This window comes from Pseudopipra pipra, chromosome 8, assembly GCF_036250125.1.
Source record: "Pseudopipra pipra isolate bDixPip1 chromosome 8, bDixPip1.hap1, whole genome shotgun sequence".
Lineage (NCBI taxonomy): Eukaryota > Metazoa > Chordata > Aves > Passeriformes > Pipridae > Pseudopipra > Pseudopipra pipra.
In genome coordinates this window covers 11,617,375-11,638,405 of record NC_087556.1, presented here as the reverse complement: position 1 = coordinate 11,638,405, position 21,031 = coordinate 11,617,375, and the positions used below count along the sequence as shown (strand labels likewise).

The following is a 21,031-nucleotide window of genomic DNA, read 5'->3' as shown; positions in this document are numbered from 1 at the left end:
CTTTTATGCATGTATTATATTTTCAGCTCCTCTGTCACCTGCATTAAAAAAGATGGTAACAACTTCTGTTTCAGTGGGAAGGTTCTGAAAGCAGTACTGTATATGTTTTCCAAGTAAAACATTTTCACTCCAGTCCTATGTAATGGTTTTATACTTCATTTTGAATTGCCCCTTTTTGCAATTACATACAACTTGTCCACTAGTATGTGACTTGTCTATGAGGCTAAAGTCAATGATTTTTACTTCTTTTGTACTGTGGTTTGCTCCCTTAGTACTTCTTTATCCTAAATGTAGTGCTACCTCAGTAGTGTTCACTGATGTGTTCTGGTGTGCAGCCTCAAATTTTTGTGCCCTTCTAGTTTTGAAACGGTAGCTTTGTTTCATTTTCTGTGCTCAGAGTTGTATGTACCATTACCAAACCTGACAGTTTCCACCCTTAATTCGTATGATTCCTGTTTCTCTGCCCAGCAAGGTTCAACGAGACCCTCTGTGTTTTGACTACTCACCTCATCTGTTGACTTTATCAGTTCTCTGTTTTTAAGTGTTGTCCACATCCTGTGGTGCTACCTCTAACCTCTACCTTTAACTTTTCCCCCTCAGGATGAATGGCAATTACTGCCAAAACGTTCTCATGCATAGAAATCCTGTGACCATGTAGATTGTTTGGATATCTGGAAAGTTGCAGAGATATTACTATAATAACTATCAGTGTTGGTTGAGAAGCTCTCAAATCATATTCTGTTTCTTTGGGCAGCTAACCTTTAAAGTATCATGTGAAAACTTGCCAATTTCTTCTCTACACGTATAATATTTTAATATGAAAAATTATATTGCTTGTCCTTTAATTTAAGAGCAAGTTGTTTCTGAACCTCATTATTATGATTCTGCATAATTATGTGAACCAATTATTGAAATTTTATATGTGAGGATTTCCATAAATTGCCTTGATATATAAATAGTGGAGCAAAGCTGCCTTATACTTTTTACTAATCCTGCAATTACATTCTGTAGAGCCTTTTTACTTTCCCTAATATGAAACTAAATCCTCCTCTCACCTACTCCTTTACATAACAAATGCACTAAGAATTATGGACATGACAGCTAAATCCAGCTTCTAAATCCTAGGCATAGTAGCTGTGTTCTGTTGCTTCTCACTGTTTCTTTCTAATAAGCTGTATGCAGTGCAATATCTTATTAGTTAATTTGAAAATCGTTTCTCAAGGGATTGCACGACTTATGTGCATCAGGTCCCTACCAATCCACTTAAAGCTTAAATTTGCCAGATGGATAAACTTAGTGCAGGACTGGATCTTATTTGTTACAGCAAAAACCTTTATTTCCCTGTAAAGTACTAGGATAGCATTTTTGAAGTAGCAGAAGTTTTATAATTGTTTTTATTTGTAATATATCAAAACCTATTGTTTTGATCTAACAGAAAATATTTTTTATTCTGTTGCATAAACTAACAGCAGGTGTATGTTTGCTGCAATTCAAATGCCTGTTAGTCTTGAAATTTCAGTGTTGTTCCCTAACTTGGAGGAAATAAAAGGGACTGAGAATGAAATCTTTGAGACAAAATACCTATCTTTGATGCAAATATCTGAAATTTGATTATTGGTGTTCTGGGGAGCATCATCTGAGTTTGGGATGGGTTGAACTTCAAAAGACAAATTCGAAAATCTCTACAAAGAGAACTTTGAATCTGTGTTTATGAATTCTCAGTGCACTGCATCACTTTAAACCTGCCTTCAGAATATTGAAACCATCTCACTTAGTGAATATTCATTCAAATAGATGGTTCTGTCTTTTCTGTTATTCCACTTAAGATCAAAGAAAAGTTTGTGCACCACAACAACATGTAATATGAACCTCTCTTTACGTTTCTCCAAACCATTGTACAAAGCCACCACCACGTAATCTTCCTTATGGATGTTATCAATTCATTACATGTGATCTAAGTATGACATAATACACACAGCAACAAATGAATTTATCAACTGCATCACGATTTTAAATGCAACATAGTTACATAAATGACTTTGACTGTTGTGCATGGCTCTGTGTCTGTTGGTGTCTGACCTCTGCCGCCTCTGCAGTAATACCCAGCACAGAGACACTCTCACTGTTTGCCTCGAGGCAGATGTGCCTCCTGAATCACCAGCAGCCCGTGGAACAGATAGTACAGAGCACTGTGTAAAACTTACCGGGCTCTCGAGGACCATCCCTGCTCCCAGCCGGGGCACTCCGGAGCCTGTCCCTGCTCTGCCACAGCAGCCAAGAGCTGCTTCCCGGCTCCTCCGCCTGTGCACAGGCAAAGGGTGCTGGGGAATGTGGTCAGCCCCCTGCTTTCCGTGACACTTATACCCCAGAAAAAACGAAAGTACTACGGAAGGTGGGGCACGAGAGGAAATTCTGAGTCTGAGCCTTCCATTACGTGTGTGTCATGTGCTGGGCTGCGGGTACTGACGGGGAACTTCCACTCCTGCCATCCTTCAGCTGGAGCGAAACCAAGGCTCTTTTCTCTACACGTCGGCTTAGAGGAATTGAAATGCTGGTTAAGACAGGTGTATGGATGTTGTGAAAGAAAGGAAATAGGTTTTGGGCATGCGTTTCTAATTGGCTTCTTTCTTACGTCATTGCTGCTAAAATTTCTCAAAAAATTCTGGGTTTCGTTTAGTATTGTTTTGGTGAAGCATCTCTCAAATGTCTTAATGTATTGTTTTCTCTGGGTTTTGGTTGGTTTTTTTGTTTGCTTGTTTTTTGTGGTTTTGGTTTTTTTTTTTCTTAAATATAAAATTCCTACAAACCTACCTAGAAACTGTTCACATTGTATTCCATGCCAATCTGACAGCTAGGAACTAACAATCTGAAACTAAACTTGTTGAATGTTTTGTGTTTTTTTTTTTTTTAATTGGATTTCATTTGACCATTCTTTGCACTTTATTTTTGCATAGTAATGTCCACTGTATACCAGACATTCTTCAAAAGCTCTCTTAAATCATACAGAATTCTAGATGTATTCTGTTTGGAGACCTGAATCAGTTTCCCAAATGCTATTATATCCTTGATAAGTAAAATAATATGAAATGAGACATTCTCTCTATTCCATGTACGTCTACAGCTTAAAATCTTCCAAGCAGAGTCAAATCAGGAAATAGCAAAAGGAATTTTCTGTATAGGTGATAGTACTTGGTAGTTACTGAAGCTATCATTTAATGTGAGGTGGGTTTTGTTTTGTCTAAAGGTATAGAAATTTAAATAAGGGTGTAGAAATAAGGAGACTAGGGAATCAGAACGATTGGCAAAGGAATGAGGGAGGAAGAAAGCACAAAGGTGATTGCAAAAGACCGTGACATAACTTTATGGAAATGGAACTGGCATTTCCATAGAGGAAATGTGGAGGAATAGTTTAGAAAGGGCAGGTGAGAAGATAGAGAGACATGATTATATGCTAGTACAATATTTTTGGAAGAGGTTAGTGGAATACAGTTAATTTAGGCTTGCATGGGACGTGATTTTTGTGATGAGCACTAATAATGGATAAGAAGGATTTGACTTTAACAAATGATGTGTATGTTTAGATGAGATTTGAGAAGACTGAGGAGCACAGAATGTCTGAAGTTAAGGAAGGAAAGGATGAGGAGAAGGGGAGTAAGTATGTTTTGAAAGTAAATATCAACAGTATTGAGTTTTTAAATGAAGTCTTACTGCAGTGTCTTTGCCTGCATTTCCTAGTGCACAGTTTGGCTTCAAATAGTTCCAAGATTCATTCTTTTGCACTCTAATGTCTGAACTAATTTTTATTCAAGTCTAAGGCCGCCCAGTGTAATTTCTGAACAATATAAATCTCTAACTACAAATTATCCTACACCAGTGCTTTCAAATAAAAAAATGAAACTTTTGTGTAAGACTCATATAAAGAAAAATAATACTTACTTTGCATTTCTTTACAGCAGCATTGCACAGTGGTTCTGCCATCCAGCCTTTCCCAGTGGGTGGACTTCCAGCTATTTCACTCTATGATTTTTGTCATGTGTCTTGCCTCCTTCCCCTTAAAATGAGGGGTGCAATGGATTACTATTCAGAGCACACTGCTATTTTGCACTGAAAATGCATTGTAATATCAGAATAAAATTTGACATGCATAGTTTTAGAGAGGGGAGGATCATAAGAAAGAAATAGCACAAAATATGGTATACAAAAAAGGGAAAAAGGAAGAATTTAAATACTAGGTGCCAAGAGAAAAGCAATAGGGAAGGATTTGGAGGGGTTAATCTCCCCAGCTCCAATCCGCAGTGACAGCAGTTTTGTAATAGTCATTAAGATGTAATATATAGTAAAATATCAATACTTACATTCCTAAATCAACTAGTCATTACACTGTTTATTAAAAGCTTTGGAATGTAGAATTTTATTCCTTAGTGCAGTTATGCTCATAGAAGAATAGGAAATCTTTTTTTTTCTTCTTCTGGAGAAGTACTATTATAGCATAAAGCAAAGTGACAGCACAATCATATCTCTTCAGGATGATGGATAAATCCTTAACTATGTATGTTTAAATGTGACATAAAAATAAAGAATATAGAGAAACTGGCAACCATTCTGTTGACACCTAAGATAAAATGGATTGAAGGGAATCCAAGTTTAAGCTGTTTGAAGACACATTGTTGTTATTGTAGACAGAGAGATTATTCACCACAGAACAACTTGAAAGCAATCTTGTAGGTTTTTAGTAGGACTTGGACTTTTTTTTTTTTTTGCCTGCAGGAAATCCACTGTTTTTGAATTACTAAACTGAACTTTATGTTGTAATTACTGCAGATTTGGGTGCAGGTGTTTGTAGTTTCGAGGCTCTTTTTTTTTTCCCCCTGAAAATGAAATTAGAGCTGCTGTGAGCATGCTGGCTGGCACCAGCCACGTGGGGCTGTTACAGCTGAAGCTCTTTGACGTCAGTTGTGGCACTAACCTCAGCTGCTGTTCTCTGAGCAGGTATTTCTTTAGCACCGAGATCTTACCTTTTTCAAATTTGAATTACTCACTGGAATGAAATATAAGGGGAACTTGACAGACAAATGGAAATAAGCACACACAAGTCATTTTCCTTGAAAGTCAGACAAAAAAATAGTACTTATTTGCAGAAAAACATAGTACCTGACTAAATGTATAAGTATTTTATACTATCTTACACCAAGTAATGTCAGTTATGAGACTGATAATGGCTTTATGGCCATAAAGCAATAAGGAATTAAGGACTAAATCTTGGTACACTTATAACTTCAAGTATGAATTTTCCAAAGTGATTCAGTGTTGTCAATAAATTTTGTTTTCAGTTAATACTTGATCAAACTTTAAAAAGTTTAAAGCAACTTTTAAATAACTGCTAGGGTTCCTGTGTTCTCACTTAATCCGTGGGTTATTTTGTTTCAGTGTAACTGTTTTCAAAGCAAATTCTTATTTCTTTGACTTTCATCATACAAACAGAAGGAGGTATAGGAAACAAGCAAGAAATACAAAAAATGCATTTTTGAGTTGAATGTAAATTGTTCAGTTGCTTTCATAGAATAGAAGGTTTTTCCATGTTAATAATATCAATGAAGAAATGCTGCTTCCCTTCATGCTAAAAGCTGCAGATTTTTCCTGGAACTGAAGTGAAAATGTTGAGTTTTTTCCTAGTTTTTTTTGTTTGTTTGTGGTTCTTTTTAAACAGTAAATGTGTTCCTGATTCAGGAGAACTTCTCCAATAGCTTTGAGGATGAACATGACTTCTGTGTAAATATTCAAAGACCTTCTGGCAGGCCTTCTAAGCTCTGCTACAGATGCCATCAGAACCTAAAGCACAAGGAGCATACAATTGTATTTGGATTTTTCTATTAGTAAATGTAGTTACCAGGAGGCCAGCTATGTTTGTGCAGCTTCCATGCAAAGCCTGCTTTTTTCAGTAGAGCCTAAAGCCATCTAAATACTGAAGTTTTTCCAATGCAAAGTTTGTCTTGACCTTCAGCATTAGCAAGATGTGATCTTTTTTAGTTGTGTGTTAGACATATATAAGGATGCAATCAACACTTACTCTGTCTTTCCTTATTCTGCTTCTTGCATATATCACTCTTGAAAAGACTGAATGGGTTTAACTTTGGTGGAAGGTGAATGTGCCCCTACAGGGTTAAACTAGGCTGTGACATCAAAAAACTGTAGGCAGGCAACTTCCCTTTTTTGTAAAGAGAGCAGCTTCCTGCTAGCACTGATACTGCAATATACCATGGTGTCTGTGAAGTGGAAACCCCCACCCCTCTTAGACTGTTATATAGTGGAACCTACAGCAAGTGTAAAAACATAATAGTATGTTTATTTTTGGAGAAGTGGGAAACTACTGTGGGAGTAAAAAGTTCTCATGGGGTTTTTTCACCATTCACCCAGATACTTGTATACAATGGTTTGGAGGAAAAGGGAAAAAAGCTAATAAAATCCCAAAGAAATCACAGAATTTTGGAGGATATTTTTGCAAAACTTGGTATTAGAGCATATAGCACTAATGTCTCTTCTTCTGTATCTTCCTTGTAGAGATACTGTGAAAATACTAAAATGATGCCACAAATATTTTTTTTCAATGTATAAGAGCTGTTTATTGGTGAACAAAAATGGTTGTGTTTTTTCCTAATATAAAAGACTCATTTATGCTGCGGGCCTAAAATTAGAAGCACTATACTTCCTTAGAAAGCTGTAAGAGTGCAATTGAACAAAAGATGTGTCTTATGTGATTAGATTGTAATTAAAATTGTAATTGTGAACACAGTCTTCTTTTGTCATTGGAAGTCACTGACTTTGGAAGGAGTCACTTTTTTCCCCTCCATTTCTGATATATAAAGATCTGCTCCAAAGGTTTGGAAACAGAGTCTGTTTTTGAATGTTACTGCAGTTTAGTTTTGATGTACATTATCTCTGAGCTATGGCAAGGCTCATGCAACATATGAATATGGATTTAATTTCATTTTTTCTGGATCTGCATAGTAGCTATATTTTGACTTGCACTTCATTATAATGCTAAAAGTTACCTCGATGTCTCCTTTTGCTTGGCACTTGTTAGTTATTATCATTCACCAGTGCCATAAAGTCTGCTGTTAGAAAAATGGATATGCAGAGAGTTTAACAGCTTATTTCCAGTTAGCTGAAGACTGTGAGCTATTGGATAGCAAAGGATGTATCATTTGCTGGATAGGAAGTTGACATGGTGTGGATTCTTGGAGTCCAGCAGGTTGACTGGCATCTGAGAGATGGAGTAGTCATGAAAAGTACTGCTGAGACCTTTTCAGTTGGCTGCATTTTGGGCTGCTTTCTGTGTTTTAGTCTTGGGCCACAGATGAGTAACCTCAGTGGTATCAGCACTGTGGTGCTGATGGAAAAGTTAGACTTCTTAGGCTGCTTCACCTGCGGTGTTCCCAAGACACTGGAAACTTTGGTGCAGGGACTCTTATAGGACATTCAGGTGGAGCCATGTGTAATGAATTGATTTAACAGGGAGCTGTTACTGGATTCTAGTTGCTTTTTGCAAAAAGGGAGCAGATGCTTGTCAGGAGAGAGAAGGTACCAAGCAGCATGATCTGATACAAGATGGGTAGTAACCTGGCCTGGGAAAGGCGGTTATTAATCCATTATTATATATATACTATTACTCTAGGAATGGATTTGCAAGGATTGTAGGAACTAAGCATTTTTTCATGTTGAAACTTTTATTTTGAATGTAAACTTGGAATAGTTAAAACAAAAGTGAAAAAGAATAATCATGATTTTTCAGTACGTGGGAATTTTTACATTTTTTTATTTAAAATCATTTAGCAAGTAGTGAAGATTTTGAGGAAATAGTTCTTTGGTGAATAAAACTGTGTTCCCTTCCAGTTTTATTTAGAGTAAAGAGGAAGCACTCTAAAAAAGGACCCAGAATATAATCGCATGATGTCTGATTTGTGGTTTCTGAAAACTGTCTTTGCCCAATACAACTTGTTGTTTAAGAGAGTGTTGCTGAGAAAGGGAAACTTCATGCTCAAAACCAGCTTCCCTATCTGGGAAAAAAAAATAACACTTTCTTTCCCCTGATAATGACAATAGGATGGAAGCCAGATTTGATTATGTTTGTCAGTTAAACTTCGAGAATACAACAAATGTGGAAATGTATCAGGAAAACATATAGATTATGAATGATGCTATCTTCATTTTTTCCATTAAAATCGAGATAGATTTTCCTTTGGCTATCTCTGGTACAATGACCCGAGGTTAATGGCTAGCAAAGGAAGTGAAAATTCGTAATTCCTTACAGGTCTCTCAGAGCACATCTTCCCTGTGCTGTGCAGAGTCAGATCCCCCTGTCTGTGCTGCTCTGAGCTGTGCCTGTGTGCGGTGCCGGTCACTGCTGCCAGCAGCACTCGCTTACACATGGAAGTCGTACAGCAGCATGAGCCCATTATTGTGCCAAGGCTTTTTACCAGAGACTGGGCTTTGGGTTGTAGAGCTAATTGCAACCCTTTAAAGTGGACAAAACATACTGGGCAACACTCACTTCAATGGTTATTTTATATGCATGTAAGAAGGTTGAGCGATCCTACTTTTTTGATGGTGCCTTGGAAAGTGCCCTTGAGATGTTTTGTTTTAACCTCAGGCTTTATCTATAGCTCTTGTTTAATGCAAAAAGCTGCTCTTAGACTTCAAACACTTGTTCTTCCCTGTGACACCGGTGTGATTATGTACTCAGTTTTTAAAATGCATGGAGGCACACAGACAAAATAAAATGTTTTCTTCTATAGTGGTTTCACTGCGACTTCTTCTCTTTTGCTGTTAAGCAGACACTGTGGATTAAGTGATTTCCATAGCTTTTTCTGCAATTTGTTGGAGATATTCTTGTCATACTGATGTAGATGGTATTAAATTACTTTATTACATTAGTGCTTCTTAATACTTAGTATTCCTCAGAAGTACTACATGTAAAATAAAGTTGTGGACCTTAGGCCACAACCTGCATGATCCAATCGCTGCCAGGACCCATCAGGGATGAGCCAAGCATGGAGACCTTTCAGGGTGGCAATAAATAAATGTTTTGGCCACCTGAGGAGGGAATAGCCGTGTGTTACTGATGGCAGAGTTTGCCTGTGTTGGCAGTGCTGCAAAGGCTGCAATCCACAAGTGTATCAGATCATAGCAGAATGTCGGTCCTTTACAAAGAACTGCAATGTTTTGCTACCCATAATAATTATAGAACATACAGTGTGGCATGTGTGCACACTCATAGTTAACTGTATGCTGGTACTATAAATCTGCTTAAATGTAATCTTAGGAGTGTCTGAAGGCACAAGTCCATTTTCTGGTTCTGCTGTAGGTTCTTTCATGTGCTGTATGTTAGCTCCCTTGTCGCTGCTTTGATACTCACATGGCTATATTGGCTTTGACTTGGGGAAGTGGAGGATGGAATATATATATTTCTATTTCTTAATTCAAGTTTCATCACCATCCATGACCTAACGAGCAGTTTTATTTCAGTACTGAAAACTGGAAAATGACAACTAATTGGCAAAGCTGTGCTATGCCTTACTGTTTCATTCTGTAGATCTCTTGGTGATGCTGAATAAGGAGCTTAAATTACTTGCAGTAAGTCTGCAGCTTTTTTTCTTGGTTGAAAACCATTTCTACTTGCAACTCAGAAGGGGGACTTCTGGCTGTAGAATTGCTGTACATTTTCAGGAAACAGGCTATTTACTGGGGTTTTCCGTGGTTAATCAGGGCTCAACTTGGCATGGGCTCAATGTTTGCAAGTTTTGAGCCAGATTTTCAGTAGCCCATCTCCATTCCTGGACCCTATATCCACTTTTAATCATCTTTTTTAGCACAAATATGTGTGCTCACATCACATGGGAACATTGAATTCCTCTAAAAACAAGTGTCATTGCTGGTGAATCACTCAATACTTGCATTAATGATAAATCATTACTTTTCTCTTGCTTAAAAATTTTCTGGTTGAAAAGTTGCATAAAATGTAGGGGAGTTTGATAGTTCTGTCATATTTTGGGGGCTGTGTTTTACTTTTTTTATATTCAGGTACTTCTCTATAGCTTGACTGTTCAGTGAAAGTTCAGTCTATGAGATGATGTTTTCAGATATTATCTGTTGCTGCAGTCTTGTGTTTTCTGATGTCCCCCAGTGTCCCAGAACAGAATGAGGATCCTCTGAAGACCATGAGGCTTCAGGCGGTCACCTCATGTGACCAAAGCAGAAGCTGTGGAAAAAAGCAACTATCCCTAATTCTGAAAGGAACTCAAATGAAAAAAATCCAGCTTGGAAAGCACCAAACAATTTCCCACATAAATCTTCACCATTTTTCGTGTTTACACACAGCTTCAAACTCTTTGATCTCAATGGTTTGTATAGTCACAATATGAAAATTGTTATGAAAGGTGTTTGAAAGTGATAATGTGGAGGAAGGTGAGCAGGTTTGAGAAGCAGGCTCTATTCCAAGAAAAAAGGCAATATCAAAGAGGGTGCCAGAATGCTTCTGGAAAGAAGAGGGCTGTTGTTGCAGCCAGGATGCGTTTCATTGGATTGAATGAAAAGGAAGTGAAGAAAAACCTCAGATTTTGCACATGTTATATAGCCATGAAAAGCTGGACATACATTAAGAATTTGAAATTCTCTGCTGATAAAATATTGCTGTTATAGTAATGCAGTCTTACAAAATAAGTGTGGGCACTTCGGGTTCTGGGCTGAGGGCCAGCAGACAGTGAACTCTGCTTCTAGCACGAATCACAATGTTGTTGTTTTTCTCAGTGACATGTTGTTTTCCTGGTAGATGCAAAAGGCCACTCTATGGAAGACTGACTTGAAAGAATAAATAAAGCTTGCTGTGACAAATGAGACTGGGGAGAAAAAAGCCATAACTTGGTTGCTGTTCCATAACACTCTAGAGAAAATGCACCAGGAAAGCCTCAGCCAGAGGATTCTTACCTTATGTCTGTGTGCTATGTACAGGAGAAAGAGCACAATTCTCATGTATCAGGATAAGGTGATAGAAAATGAAAGTCACTTGCTTTCAAACTAGTAAGGGGTAATTTTGTTGGTCATATCCTTTCTTTACTGAGAATTTGCTTGAGCATGTTTTTGCGTGTGTATACTTTGGCATTTCTTTGTCACGTAATTCTGGTAGAAGCATCCCCTGCCTCTTGTAGTGTCTGTTTCTGAATGAAGTTTTCTTTGCTAAAGTTCAAGCTGCATCTCCTTCTTTGGATTGTTTTGGTATCCCACACTGTGTTGTGGTGCTTTTATCAATTTACCTATTTATTTCAAACAGTGAGTGTTAGGCTCTGCTCTAGTGCCTTGGAAGCAAAATATCACGGAGAGTGAAAAACGAGAGAGAATCAGAAATTCCATGTGCCGCCATATTATACTCCTCGTTAGGCTGGATAAAAGGATGGGAAAACTATTGGAAACCAATGCTGTGCTGAGCACAGCCTGCAGTTTATGAGAACTGTGTCACATAGTGTGTCATCACTGATAATGTGTTGCTGATACAGGGTATTGAGAAGTTACTGATTCCTACTCATCCTTCTGTTTGAATCAACACCTTGCCTTTATATTAGTTTAATGAAAAGGGTTTTTTTCCAAATGTTTAAAAACATAATGGGTACTGTCACAGGCTACTATAAACAGCTTAGGGATTTTACTGACAAATTGTAAAAAATAATTTAGAAAAGTTATCTACAAAAAACTCCAAGCCAAAACCAACAGTCACCTTTCCTTCAAACAACCCTGCATTTCTTTACCCATTCTTTTCTCATAATCAGTGGGTGCCAGGCTATCACATGTTTTGATGCTAAGACTTTCTCACAACAAATATGTTTTTATTCCTGTTTACAGTTTGAAAAACTGTCAGTGTATATTTCTGTTTTTTTAGAAAAACTTCTCATTAGTACTACACACTTGCTGTGATGAGAAAAACATGACCAAGAAAGACACCTTTGATAATTACAGAAATGAGACAGTCATCACTGCAAAGAGACACAGGAGGGGAAAAAAAAAAAGAAAATCACTAGTGTGTGCTGAAAATTATTAAGACCTGTACTTGCAAATTCCTTCTGTTTTAGCAATTACTTCATGCATCAGTCACCAGAACCTGCTAGCATTTCTTAGCATCTAGGTTTTCCCAGCGTGCAAGGTAATATCTTCTTGGAGATTTTTTTTTTGTTTGGTTGTTTTTTTCTTGTTTTGTGTTTGTATTTTTTGTTGTTTTGTTTTTGGTTTTGGGGATTTTTGTTTTGGTTTTGTGATTTGGTTGGTTGGTTTGGTTTTTTAAAAAAATTTTTCATTTCCTTTTTTTTTTTTCCTTCTTTTACTGAATAGACTGGGCAGAATACAGTGCAGACCCCATACAACCCCACTGGAGACAGCTTGCTAACATAGGAGCAAGTCACTGATAACTGTGGCTCCATTATGATTTTCCAGCTGATTGTGGATTCTGCTTATGCTGATTCCCTGTGGAGGAAGCTTTCTTAGGTTCTCTTTTAGAATGTCATTGGTGACAAACCAAATAGCTTGAGGATAGTTCAAATATGTCACTCCTGCTGCTATATCCTAGTTGCTAGGCCAGTTATCCTGTCCAAGTAGGAAGTTAGGCTGAATTGATGTGACCTGTTCTTGACAAGTTCGTGTTGGCTATTTCTCGTCACTTTACTGTGCTGTAAGAGCTTAGAAATGACTTGTTTTTCTTGCTGGGTCTTCCCAAGTGTTGCATTTAGCATCCCTGTATGTCATACAGTGAGTCTCTCCTGCTGCCATCAACTAAAATGCTCTGTTTATCTTTCTCCAGTAATCTAACATCTCCCCTTCTCTGCTCTTTGCTGGTTACAAAACAGTGTGTTATGGCTGCATAGGCACAAATAGATTGGAAGACTTCTCATCTGAATACTGCAGCTATTAGAGGATTAATTAGCTGAACAAACATCAGATGTTTACAGCTAACTGAATTTCAGATTTACATCATGGACAATACTATTATGCTAAATTTGGTGTGATTTTTGCACAAAAATTCCAACAACAACAAATCCTGGGTACAATACAGTTAGTTTCCAGGACAGTTTCTGCTGGTTTTGCACCAACATACTAACTGCCATGCTAAACTGCCCTGTTCCAAATATATACTTCAGCCTGTTCAACAGCTCCTGAAAGAAGCATGTCTGCAATTCACCTGAACAGCCATTGCTCAAATAAGTCCAAGTGTCTGACAGAGATGGCTAACAACAAAAACTGGTGATGATGTAATTGCATTTCTCAGACCTAAAGATCCACATAAAGTAGAGCAAAGCAGGTCTGCAATTCAGAATGTCAGAATCCAGGGTTTTAGTCCTTTTCCATATTTGCATCATCTGTGCAAAGCCCACATTTCTGTGTTCCTTGTCCTTTCTCAAGTCCTTATTTATAAAGACTGCATGTAACCATTTAAGATGTGTTGTTGTTTCGTTCAAGTTGAAGAGATTGTTCCCAAGCTTAGCAATAAACATACTTGCAAGTTGCAGGAATGTACTTCCAGGAAGTCTGCTGCATTTCTTGTGACCATTATTACAAATTCAATTGACAGCCTTTAAAAGAGCAAAATCCTTTGAGTCTTTTTGTACCCCTCCATGGTATCCTGTTTCATGAACTGGTAGATCCTCTTGTTTCCTCTTGTAATGATCACCTGCACTCTTTAACCCTCAAAAATACCAGTGTTCACTTATTTTAGGACTACAGATTATGATAAATGACCCTCTGACTCCATTAGTTCTAGTAAAAATATTAGGATAAGATATTCTCTGGAAGAAAACTGCTTGGGTTACATTCATAGAAAGAAATAATTTCTGTCGTTTAATATCAACTCTGTTTTAGAACTGATTTTTTGGACAGTTGCTATCAGCTTTCTTCCTAGCACCCTACAAGCCTGCTGTAAAAAAGCTTTTCCCAAATAAAGACGAGTATATTTTAGCATTTAGAACTTGTACTTTTAAGAATTCTCTGTCAGCCAAGGAGACAAGGTCTCTTGTTTCCAGAGCTGCATATAACAAAGCATAACAATGAAGCATCTAATTCAGACATATTAGGGAGTTATTCTGAGCTTTTGTCTCTTGGGTTTGGATTTGGGTTTCCTGGATTTGATCTCCTTTTGAAGTTGGTAGAGGGATTTCTGTTGATATCAAGGGAAAATCAATCAGATATCTCGTGAGATGTTGAGGGCTAAAGATCCCCTAAATGCTATTACCTGGTGTAAATGGGGCTGCTAGTGTGCTTTAATCACACAATCTGTGTTCTGTTGATGAGCATTTACCTCTGCGAGGATGATGATCGGAACCATTAATAACATGTGTGATGACTTGTGTGCAGAGATTTTGTAGCATTATTCCAGATTCTAGAGTGCAGAGAATCACAATTAAGCTTTGGTCAATAATAATTGGAAATACTGCTGCAAACTATAAAGTACTGTCATGTACCCTCAGCTAATGCTGTCTTGATCCCAGCTTTGCTATTTGCCCAGGGATTGACCAGGCCATAGAATAGGGCCAATGCATTGTGCTTGATGGTCTGGTGTTAGAGTTTAACTGCTTTGTTAAAATTCTATGGATATCAATTTTTGTGCGTGTATGCATATAGGTTATATATGCATTATTTTAAAAATTCCGTAGTGATTGCTATAATCTTACTTGGGTTAGTTGTGCATGAGTGGTTTTACGTGTGAAATGCTGATGGTGATAACAATATAGGTGGAGAAAATTGTGAGATACAGTAGCTGCCAAAAAGAAGTTCTTATCCCCATAGTCACTCAGAAATATAACTTGAGATGAACGCAATAACAATTGTAGAAATATTTAGCAATAACCTAATCCTATAGGACTGCACAGAGTTTGAGCACTGAAATAAACATCAGCTTTTTGTTGACTTGCTTTTCCCCAGTAGGTATGAGGGAGAACAGACTAAAGCCCTATCTCTCAGTCACAGCTGGTCTGTGGGAAGACATGCAGCAATGTTGCAGGCTAGGGAGTAGAAAAATTCACAGAACAGGGAAAGATAAGTGCCTTTGAAACTTATCTGATTTGCCTTTTGAGGACTATCATACTCTGGTGATGTTAGTGGTCTCTGTAAGATTTCTGTCACATAGATATGAGGTTGAATATATGAAATCTTTTTCTCTGCTACACATAGCAACAGAAAGGATCAATGAATTCTTCAAATGGTACAGAGAAAAAATCTGCATACAGAATTAGAGCTGCATCCAGAATTAGGGGTTGTCAAGAACAGGGTTAATCATATTTGCAGTAAAGGAATGTATGCTCTCTTTTTTTATTATCCCTATCAGACATGTTCAACTCTTCTTCCAAAAATGTGGGATTTGTTTCTAGAATGGTGGTTGTTTGTCATCAAGTGTTGTTCTTTCTCTAGTCTTCCAAAGCAAAACTGATACTCCACGCATACAGAGTACAAACTCAATCAGTTTGCTCTGTTAGTCTGTATATTTCAATAGTAAAGCTAAGAAACATGTGCTTTTGTCTTGCAGTGTATTAAGGAAAAGTGCTTTTTGGTGTAAGAGTATTTTTGGTTCTTTAAAATATATTGCTACAATATATATTTAGATATTTTTCGGCAAATAAAAAAGGGTAGATATTACTAAAAGTGCATTGACTTGCTCTTGTTTGCTGACTAAGGAGATAAAATTTGTTGGTTTGTTCTTACAGTTCATATTCTGGACAACACCAAAGGACAAACTGTCACTCCTTATTTGCCTTCACACCTAAGAAGCCCCCAGTTAGAGCTGCTTCCAAAAATAAGTACAGTTTTTGCCTCTTTCCTCACTGTTGGTGTGGGCAGGGGAGAGGAAAACCCCAGAAGCAATTCTGGTCCTTATTGCCATCTATTCAGCATTTATTGCCATCGCTAAATGTTGTGAGAAAACTATTTGCTTTTGATAATTTGATAAGCTTCCTACTGACTTTGCGTGTTGAAATGGCTTGGTGAAAAATGGAATCAGTGGTGGGACTCGAAGTGAAAGAAAGCTCAAAATATATGGCCAAGAGTGAGAGGGTGCAGAAGCTGGACTGGAGGGAACACCAATCAGACAGGCTTGGTCTGCTGTGGAACTGCAGCTTCAGTGGCTGTCCCAGGTATTTACCTCTCTGAAATTTGGTTTCCAAAATGAACCATCACCTTTAGTCCTTGTTGCTGTAATTCAGAGACTTCTACTTGTTTCTGGCCCAGGAGGTTCAATTAAGCAATACTGGAAAGCTGTACAAGGATTGTGAGGAAAAGCCTGTCTGTAAGCTGCAAGAGATCTGCTCTGGTTTTCTTCCTGTTTTGCTCCTGTTTACAAATTTTCAGAAAACTGGAAGCAATCTGTCCCAGTTTTATTTTGTTTCTAGATGAGATTTTTTTTGTCTTCAGCTAGCAAAGCATTCTACAAGTTTTATTAATGATTATACTAAGAATTGAGCATCTCACATAAAAATGCATTTTGACAAAGTTAATACTGCAAGGCTCGCCAAAAAATTTGGCATTCCATATAATTTGCCGGTTCAATATGTGTCTGATAACCAAATATCTTTGGAGGTCTTTCCTCAAATTTTCTTTTTTCAGTCATCATCTGTCACTGCTTGTGATTAAAATAGTATTGGAATTTAATGATGTCTCCCAATCTCTTAACTTGCCTAAGCATTCAGTACTGTCCCTGTATGTGTTCACTTAGATGTAACTTTTGGTGCAGTAAGACTGCAATATGGAAATGGGGGTAATGAACATTGGTACTTCTAATTCTTTCCTAATGTTCCATTTAGTAGCTAGGTTCTCTACACTCATATAATTCACAGAGATGTGGGTTTGCATCCTGTATTGGAAAGCCTGTTTCTCATCTGACACATGTTTCTACCCAGCTTTTCTATCTGAGCAGACTGGGTTGAAGAGTAATGGATTCAGTCATCTGTAGGTTGAAAGGTATCCCTAGAAGGAGAAGCCCTTTGTTCATAGTCTTAGCAGAGGGGCCAAGGAGTAATTCTACATGGAGTAGGATACCCTTTCAAATTTTCAGATCAGCAGGAGGGCAGCATGTGTAAGTGAAACTTGTCCTCAGGATGCCTGTGACATGTCCATCATTTAGATAAACAGGCTGCTTTATTCACAGTATCCATCAGTCACTTGTACTCCATACATATTAAAATTCACCTTGAGATATAAAAAAAAAGTTGTTCTTATCAGTTCTGGAAAAGCCTGTAGATGCAAAAGAAAGAAAAGTGCAAGTACATCTTATATGTCATGGTTTTACTAAGAACCTCTTCTGATAATTTTATATACTGCATTTAATGAAAATTCTAGCTAATGCAGAGTAAACTCTGCCAGAATTTCTTATGATAATTTTTGATGCTCATTGCTCCACAGAGGCATTCCACAAGGTCATCTAAAGGGATTTTGTACAGGGCTGATAAGAACCTCATCTGTAAACAGTCCCTTGCTGAAAACAGCATTATACTTAGTTTTTAGTCATTATGAATTTCCCATAAACAACAGTATCGATGGTTTTAATATTAAGCTCTGTGAAGGGAGCCATAAAACTAGTTGCCCAGTGATAGCATGTGGATAATTTAACCCCTTTTCCTTCCAGAACTTCTAGTATGAGCACAATTGGAAGATAGTGCCAATTATTATAAATCATGTTTGCAATTTGAAGGAGCTGTGTTTTGCCAAGTTGTGTGAGTATGTACTGAAAACATAATGTGCTGGTTCAACCAAGCACTGCTCAGTGTATAATTTTAGCCTGGTGAATCATTATGTTGTGCTAAAAGCTTGCTACAAGCTTGTTGCTGTAAAGCATTAACACAGTGTCTGTAGGCCTCCATCTCCATTAAGTCAAATCCCATTAAAAATGCATCTCTAATGACATGTGTTTTGCTGGGGACCAGTAAATGCCTTTTCCCTACCAAGCATTTCACTTCTACGTGCAGGGCATGCTGTGGTAAATAAAGGTTATGTGAATTAGTGCAATGTGGGAGATACTTAAAAATCTATAACTGAATCTTCCCTGTTACTCCCAACACCAATTCCTTGATTGGAACCTTACAGATTAATTCATTGAGCTCAAAACCATGTGGCAGTGATAAAGCATAGCTAGTACCCTGCAAGTTGCACACACAGCAGTAACTGGAAATGAGAGATAGTGTGGAAGCCATAAATCTCAAAAGCATAAACAGCATCTAAACAGCTCCATAAAGTTACTGTGTCTATATTTCAGGATTCTCTTGTTGTCTCTCATATAATTTGTCCTTTTTAGAAGAAAACCAAAATGGAAGGTTGTAAAATATATGTGAAATCTAATATGGTTTTTTCAAGGAACTGTGTTAGAGCTCATGAAAATAGTTGCTCACAGAAACTTTCTGCAGTGATCTGTTTAAAAATAACTGCTGCAGAGTAAAATATGTTCAGTAACACACAGTCCTTGATATTCACGTGCTAAAAGATACAGGTGAGCAAACTGCCAGTGATACATGCAATTGTTATAATTTTTAGTGTCAGACTGCTTTAGAAAACTTATTTCAGACACCCATAGAAGAGAGCACATTGGCGATGAGTTCCTGAAAGTTGCACAAGACTTCTCATAATGGGTACTCTCAGCTAAATGGGACCAGTAGCATTATTCTTGTCATATTTATTCCTCTCAGAGCAGATATGAGAGACAGTGGAAGCTAATTTACCAGGACCACCTAGGGGTCCTGCATAGAAAATGAGGGCATGCACCACATCCAGATTCACACTGCAGAGACTATAAAGTAGCAAAGGTGCAATCAGTTCATTTAGAAGCTGAAACAAACAACATGGATCAGTAGACACGAATGAATGCTCTGCTTCTCCAGTTGTCCAAACCTTTACAGATGTTAGGCCATCAGAGATCACTGAAAGACTGTCCAGCATGTACTTTGTTTAGGCAACAAGGTCATGGCTTATAGGCCATATGAAAAAACATATGTTGACCATAGTTGGCTGTCTTATCACTGAAATACATTTAAATTATGTTTCAGAAGAAAATAAACCATTCCAAAACTACATTAAGGTCTCCATGATACAGCAAGTTTCATTAGGACTTGAGCCTCATTACTCTTCCTGTGAAGACTAATCTCAGTGGAAGCTGTGGTGTGGATCCTGTAATTTACTCTTAGAAATGAATTTTTTTCCACAGCTAATGATAGAGTAATATAAAGGAAGTCTTCTTTCTTCTCAAGAGATTAACTAATTCAGCACTCTACACTGAGGAAGATCAGATTTGCCTGCAAATTTTTCTGGTGCCTCTTTTTTTCTGAACTATTTACAGATATAGAGAAAAAATTGTACTAAGAAATTTGTTTACCATTATCATGTAACTAGGGTGTATTTTCTGTAAGAAGCCTCCTCCCATTCCTTACACCTCTTTCTCCCTTGTCTAGTGGTGGGTTTAGCTCTGTGTTGTCCAAAGTTTGCACTCTTTATCAGATCAAGACTGCATCAATACCTGCCCTGTTCAAGAAGAACAGGTCAACATTATCACAACCTTAATACTTCTTGCTACAAATAATATTTATATAGCATTGCAGCCTCCTTTTTGCTCCCCTTCCTAACTCTCAATGTACATGTGGCCATTCAGAACAATTAGTGTTGTCCATTTTATGGAAAAGTTTTACTTATTGGAAGATAAGTTTTGGTGCTCTTTAAACAAAACCATCTATTTGCATTTCCCAGAATAAGTATTTTATTTTTCTTCTTCTCTCTCCTGGGCACTGTGTGTGGTCTGTGTCCTTTCCACTGCGAAGAAGAACTGTTTTGAGGCCAGTATCCCTTTGGAATGCACTGACAGGAAAGGCACGATTGCCTCTCCTCTCTCACATATAGTATTCCTGTCATTACCTTCCAGGACTGCTTTTATTTTTTTCTGCAGTGTTACATAATTGACTCAACTATGATTCATATCAGCACTCCGGTAGTTTTCAGCAGTGCTGCAGTGTAGGTTGGCAAGTTCTCCTCCTTCACAATTAAAAAAAGATATTCTCTGCTTTAATCCAGTGGATTTACTTTGTGCTCTCCATACCCCAATTATCTTTTGGAAAAGTCAGGCATTAAAGATGCATCTAGTGGTATATATGTTAGTTTTCCATGAGAAACTGCTTGTAAGTAGTAATTCTGAAGTGGTTAGTTTTAAGCTGTGTTGTAAAATAAAAGCAACTCTGTTGCTGTTCAAATCAGAGATATGTGTGAATATGAGGTCAGCCAAGTTGCTGTGAAGAGCCATTTGGGGCTGAGGAATGACATTTTTCATGTGGAAAGCACTTGCTTATAGACCAAGTATAGAAATTATAAAGTCTTACTGCTGTAAAGTATGTTAATGGTTGCAAGAACTCAAATTGAAAGGTTTGGAGTTCCACAGATTATCAAAAGTATCATCCTTATCATAGGATTCAGCAGAGGAGGCAAAGATTATGTTGACCTTGAAACCAAGTTCTGTTATAGTTTACAAAGTTGATCCATTTAAGCTCAGCCACGTTTGTTTGACAAAGTACCTCGTATGTATCTCAGTTTCTGCCCAAGTATGTCTGACATTTTGCTTTCTTTAGGAAACTGTCTTATTAGTAGCAAAAGTACAAGCAGGTGTCTTTTTTTTTTCCTTGCATTTCTTAATTTATAATGTACACAACTTCTGCTTCACTGGAATTTCAGGGGGAAAAAAGGGGCTAATAGGTTTCAAAAATTTTTGGAGGTTTATAAGCTATTGCTAATGTCAGTAAATTCCATTAGCAACCACTAGATTAATTTTGCTGCTTAAATCACTATGAAAATTGCTGCTAATAGTGTTTAATCTTGTTGCTTTCTTTCCCTTGAAATACCCAGTTGCCCAAATGCTATATGGCCTAGTGTATCAGCAAGTGACTTTTGTGTTACACTGTTTTGTTTTGTCCTCTTTAGTGTCTGTCTCCATTAGTAAACTATAATTTGTCTTGATTAGAGTGATAATATTTCCTGCCTAGGG

The 21,031-nt window shown here is 37.5% G+C and overlaps 1 protein-coding gene across 2 annotated transcripts in view; it reads right to left on the bottom strand.

Annotated features, from left to right (window-relative positions):
- The window catches only part of RASGEF1A (RasGEF domain family member 1A), a 155,734-nt gene that overhangs the window by 49,912 nt on the left and 84,791 nt on the right, over positions 1–21,031 (bottom strand). Inside the window, exon 2 of one of the 2 annotated variants that reach the window (XM_064662536.1) lies at positions 3,937–4,051. The exons of the other annotated variant lie outside the window; for it this stretch is intronic. Within the exon in view, the coding sequence (XP_064518606.1) occupies positions 3,937–3,978 (42 nt within the window). The 5' untranslated portion in view covers positions 3,979–4,051. The remainder of the gene's footprint in view (positions 1–3,936; positions 4,052–21,031) is intronic. 2 annotated transcript variants of the gene reach the window in all.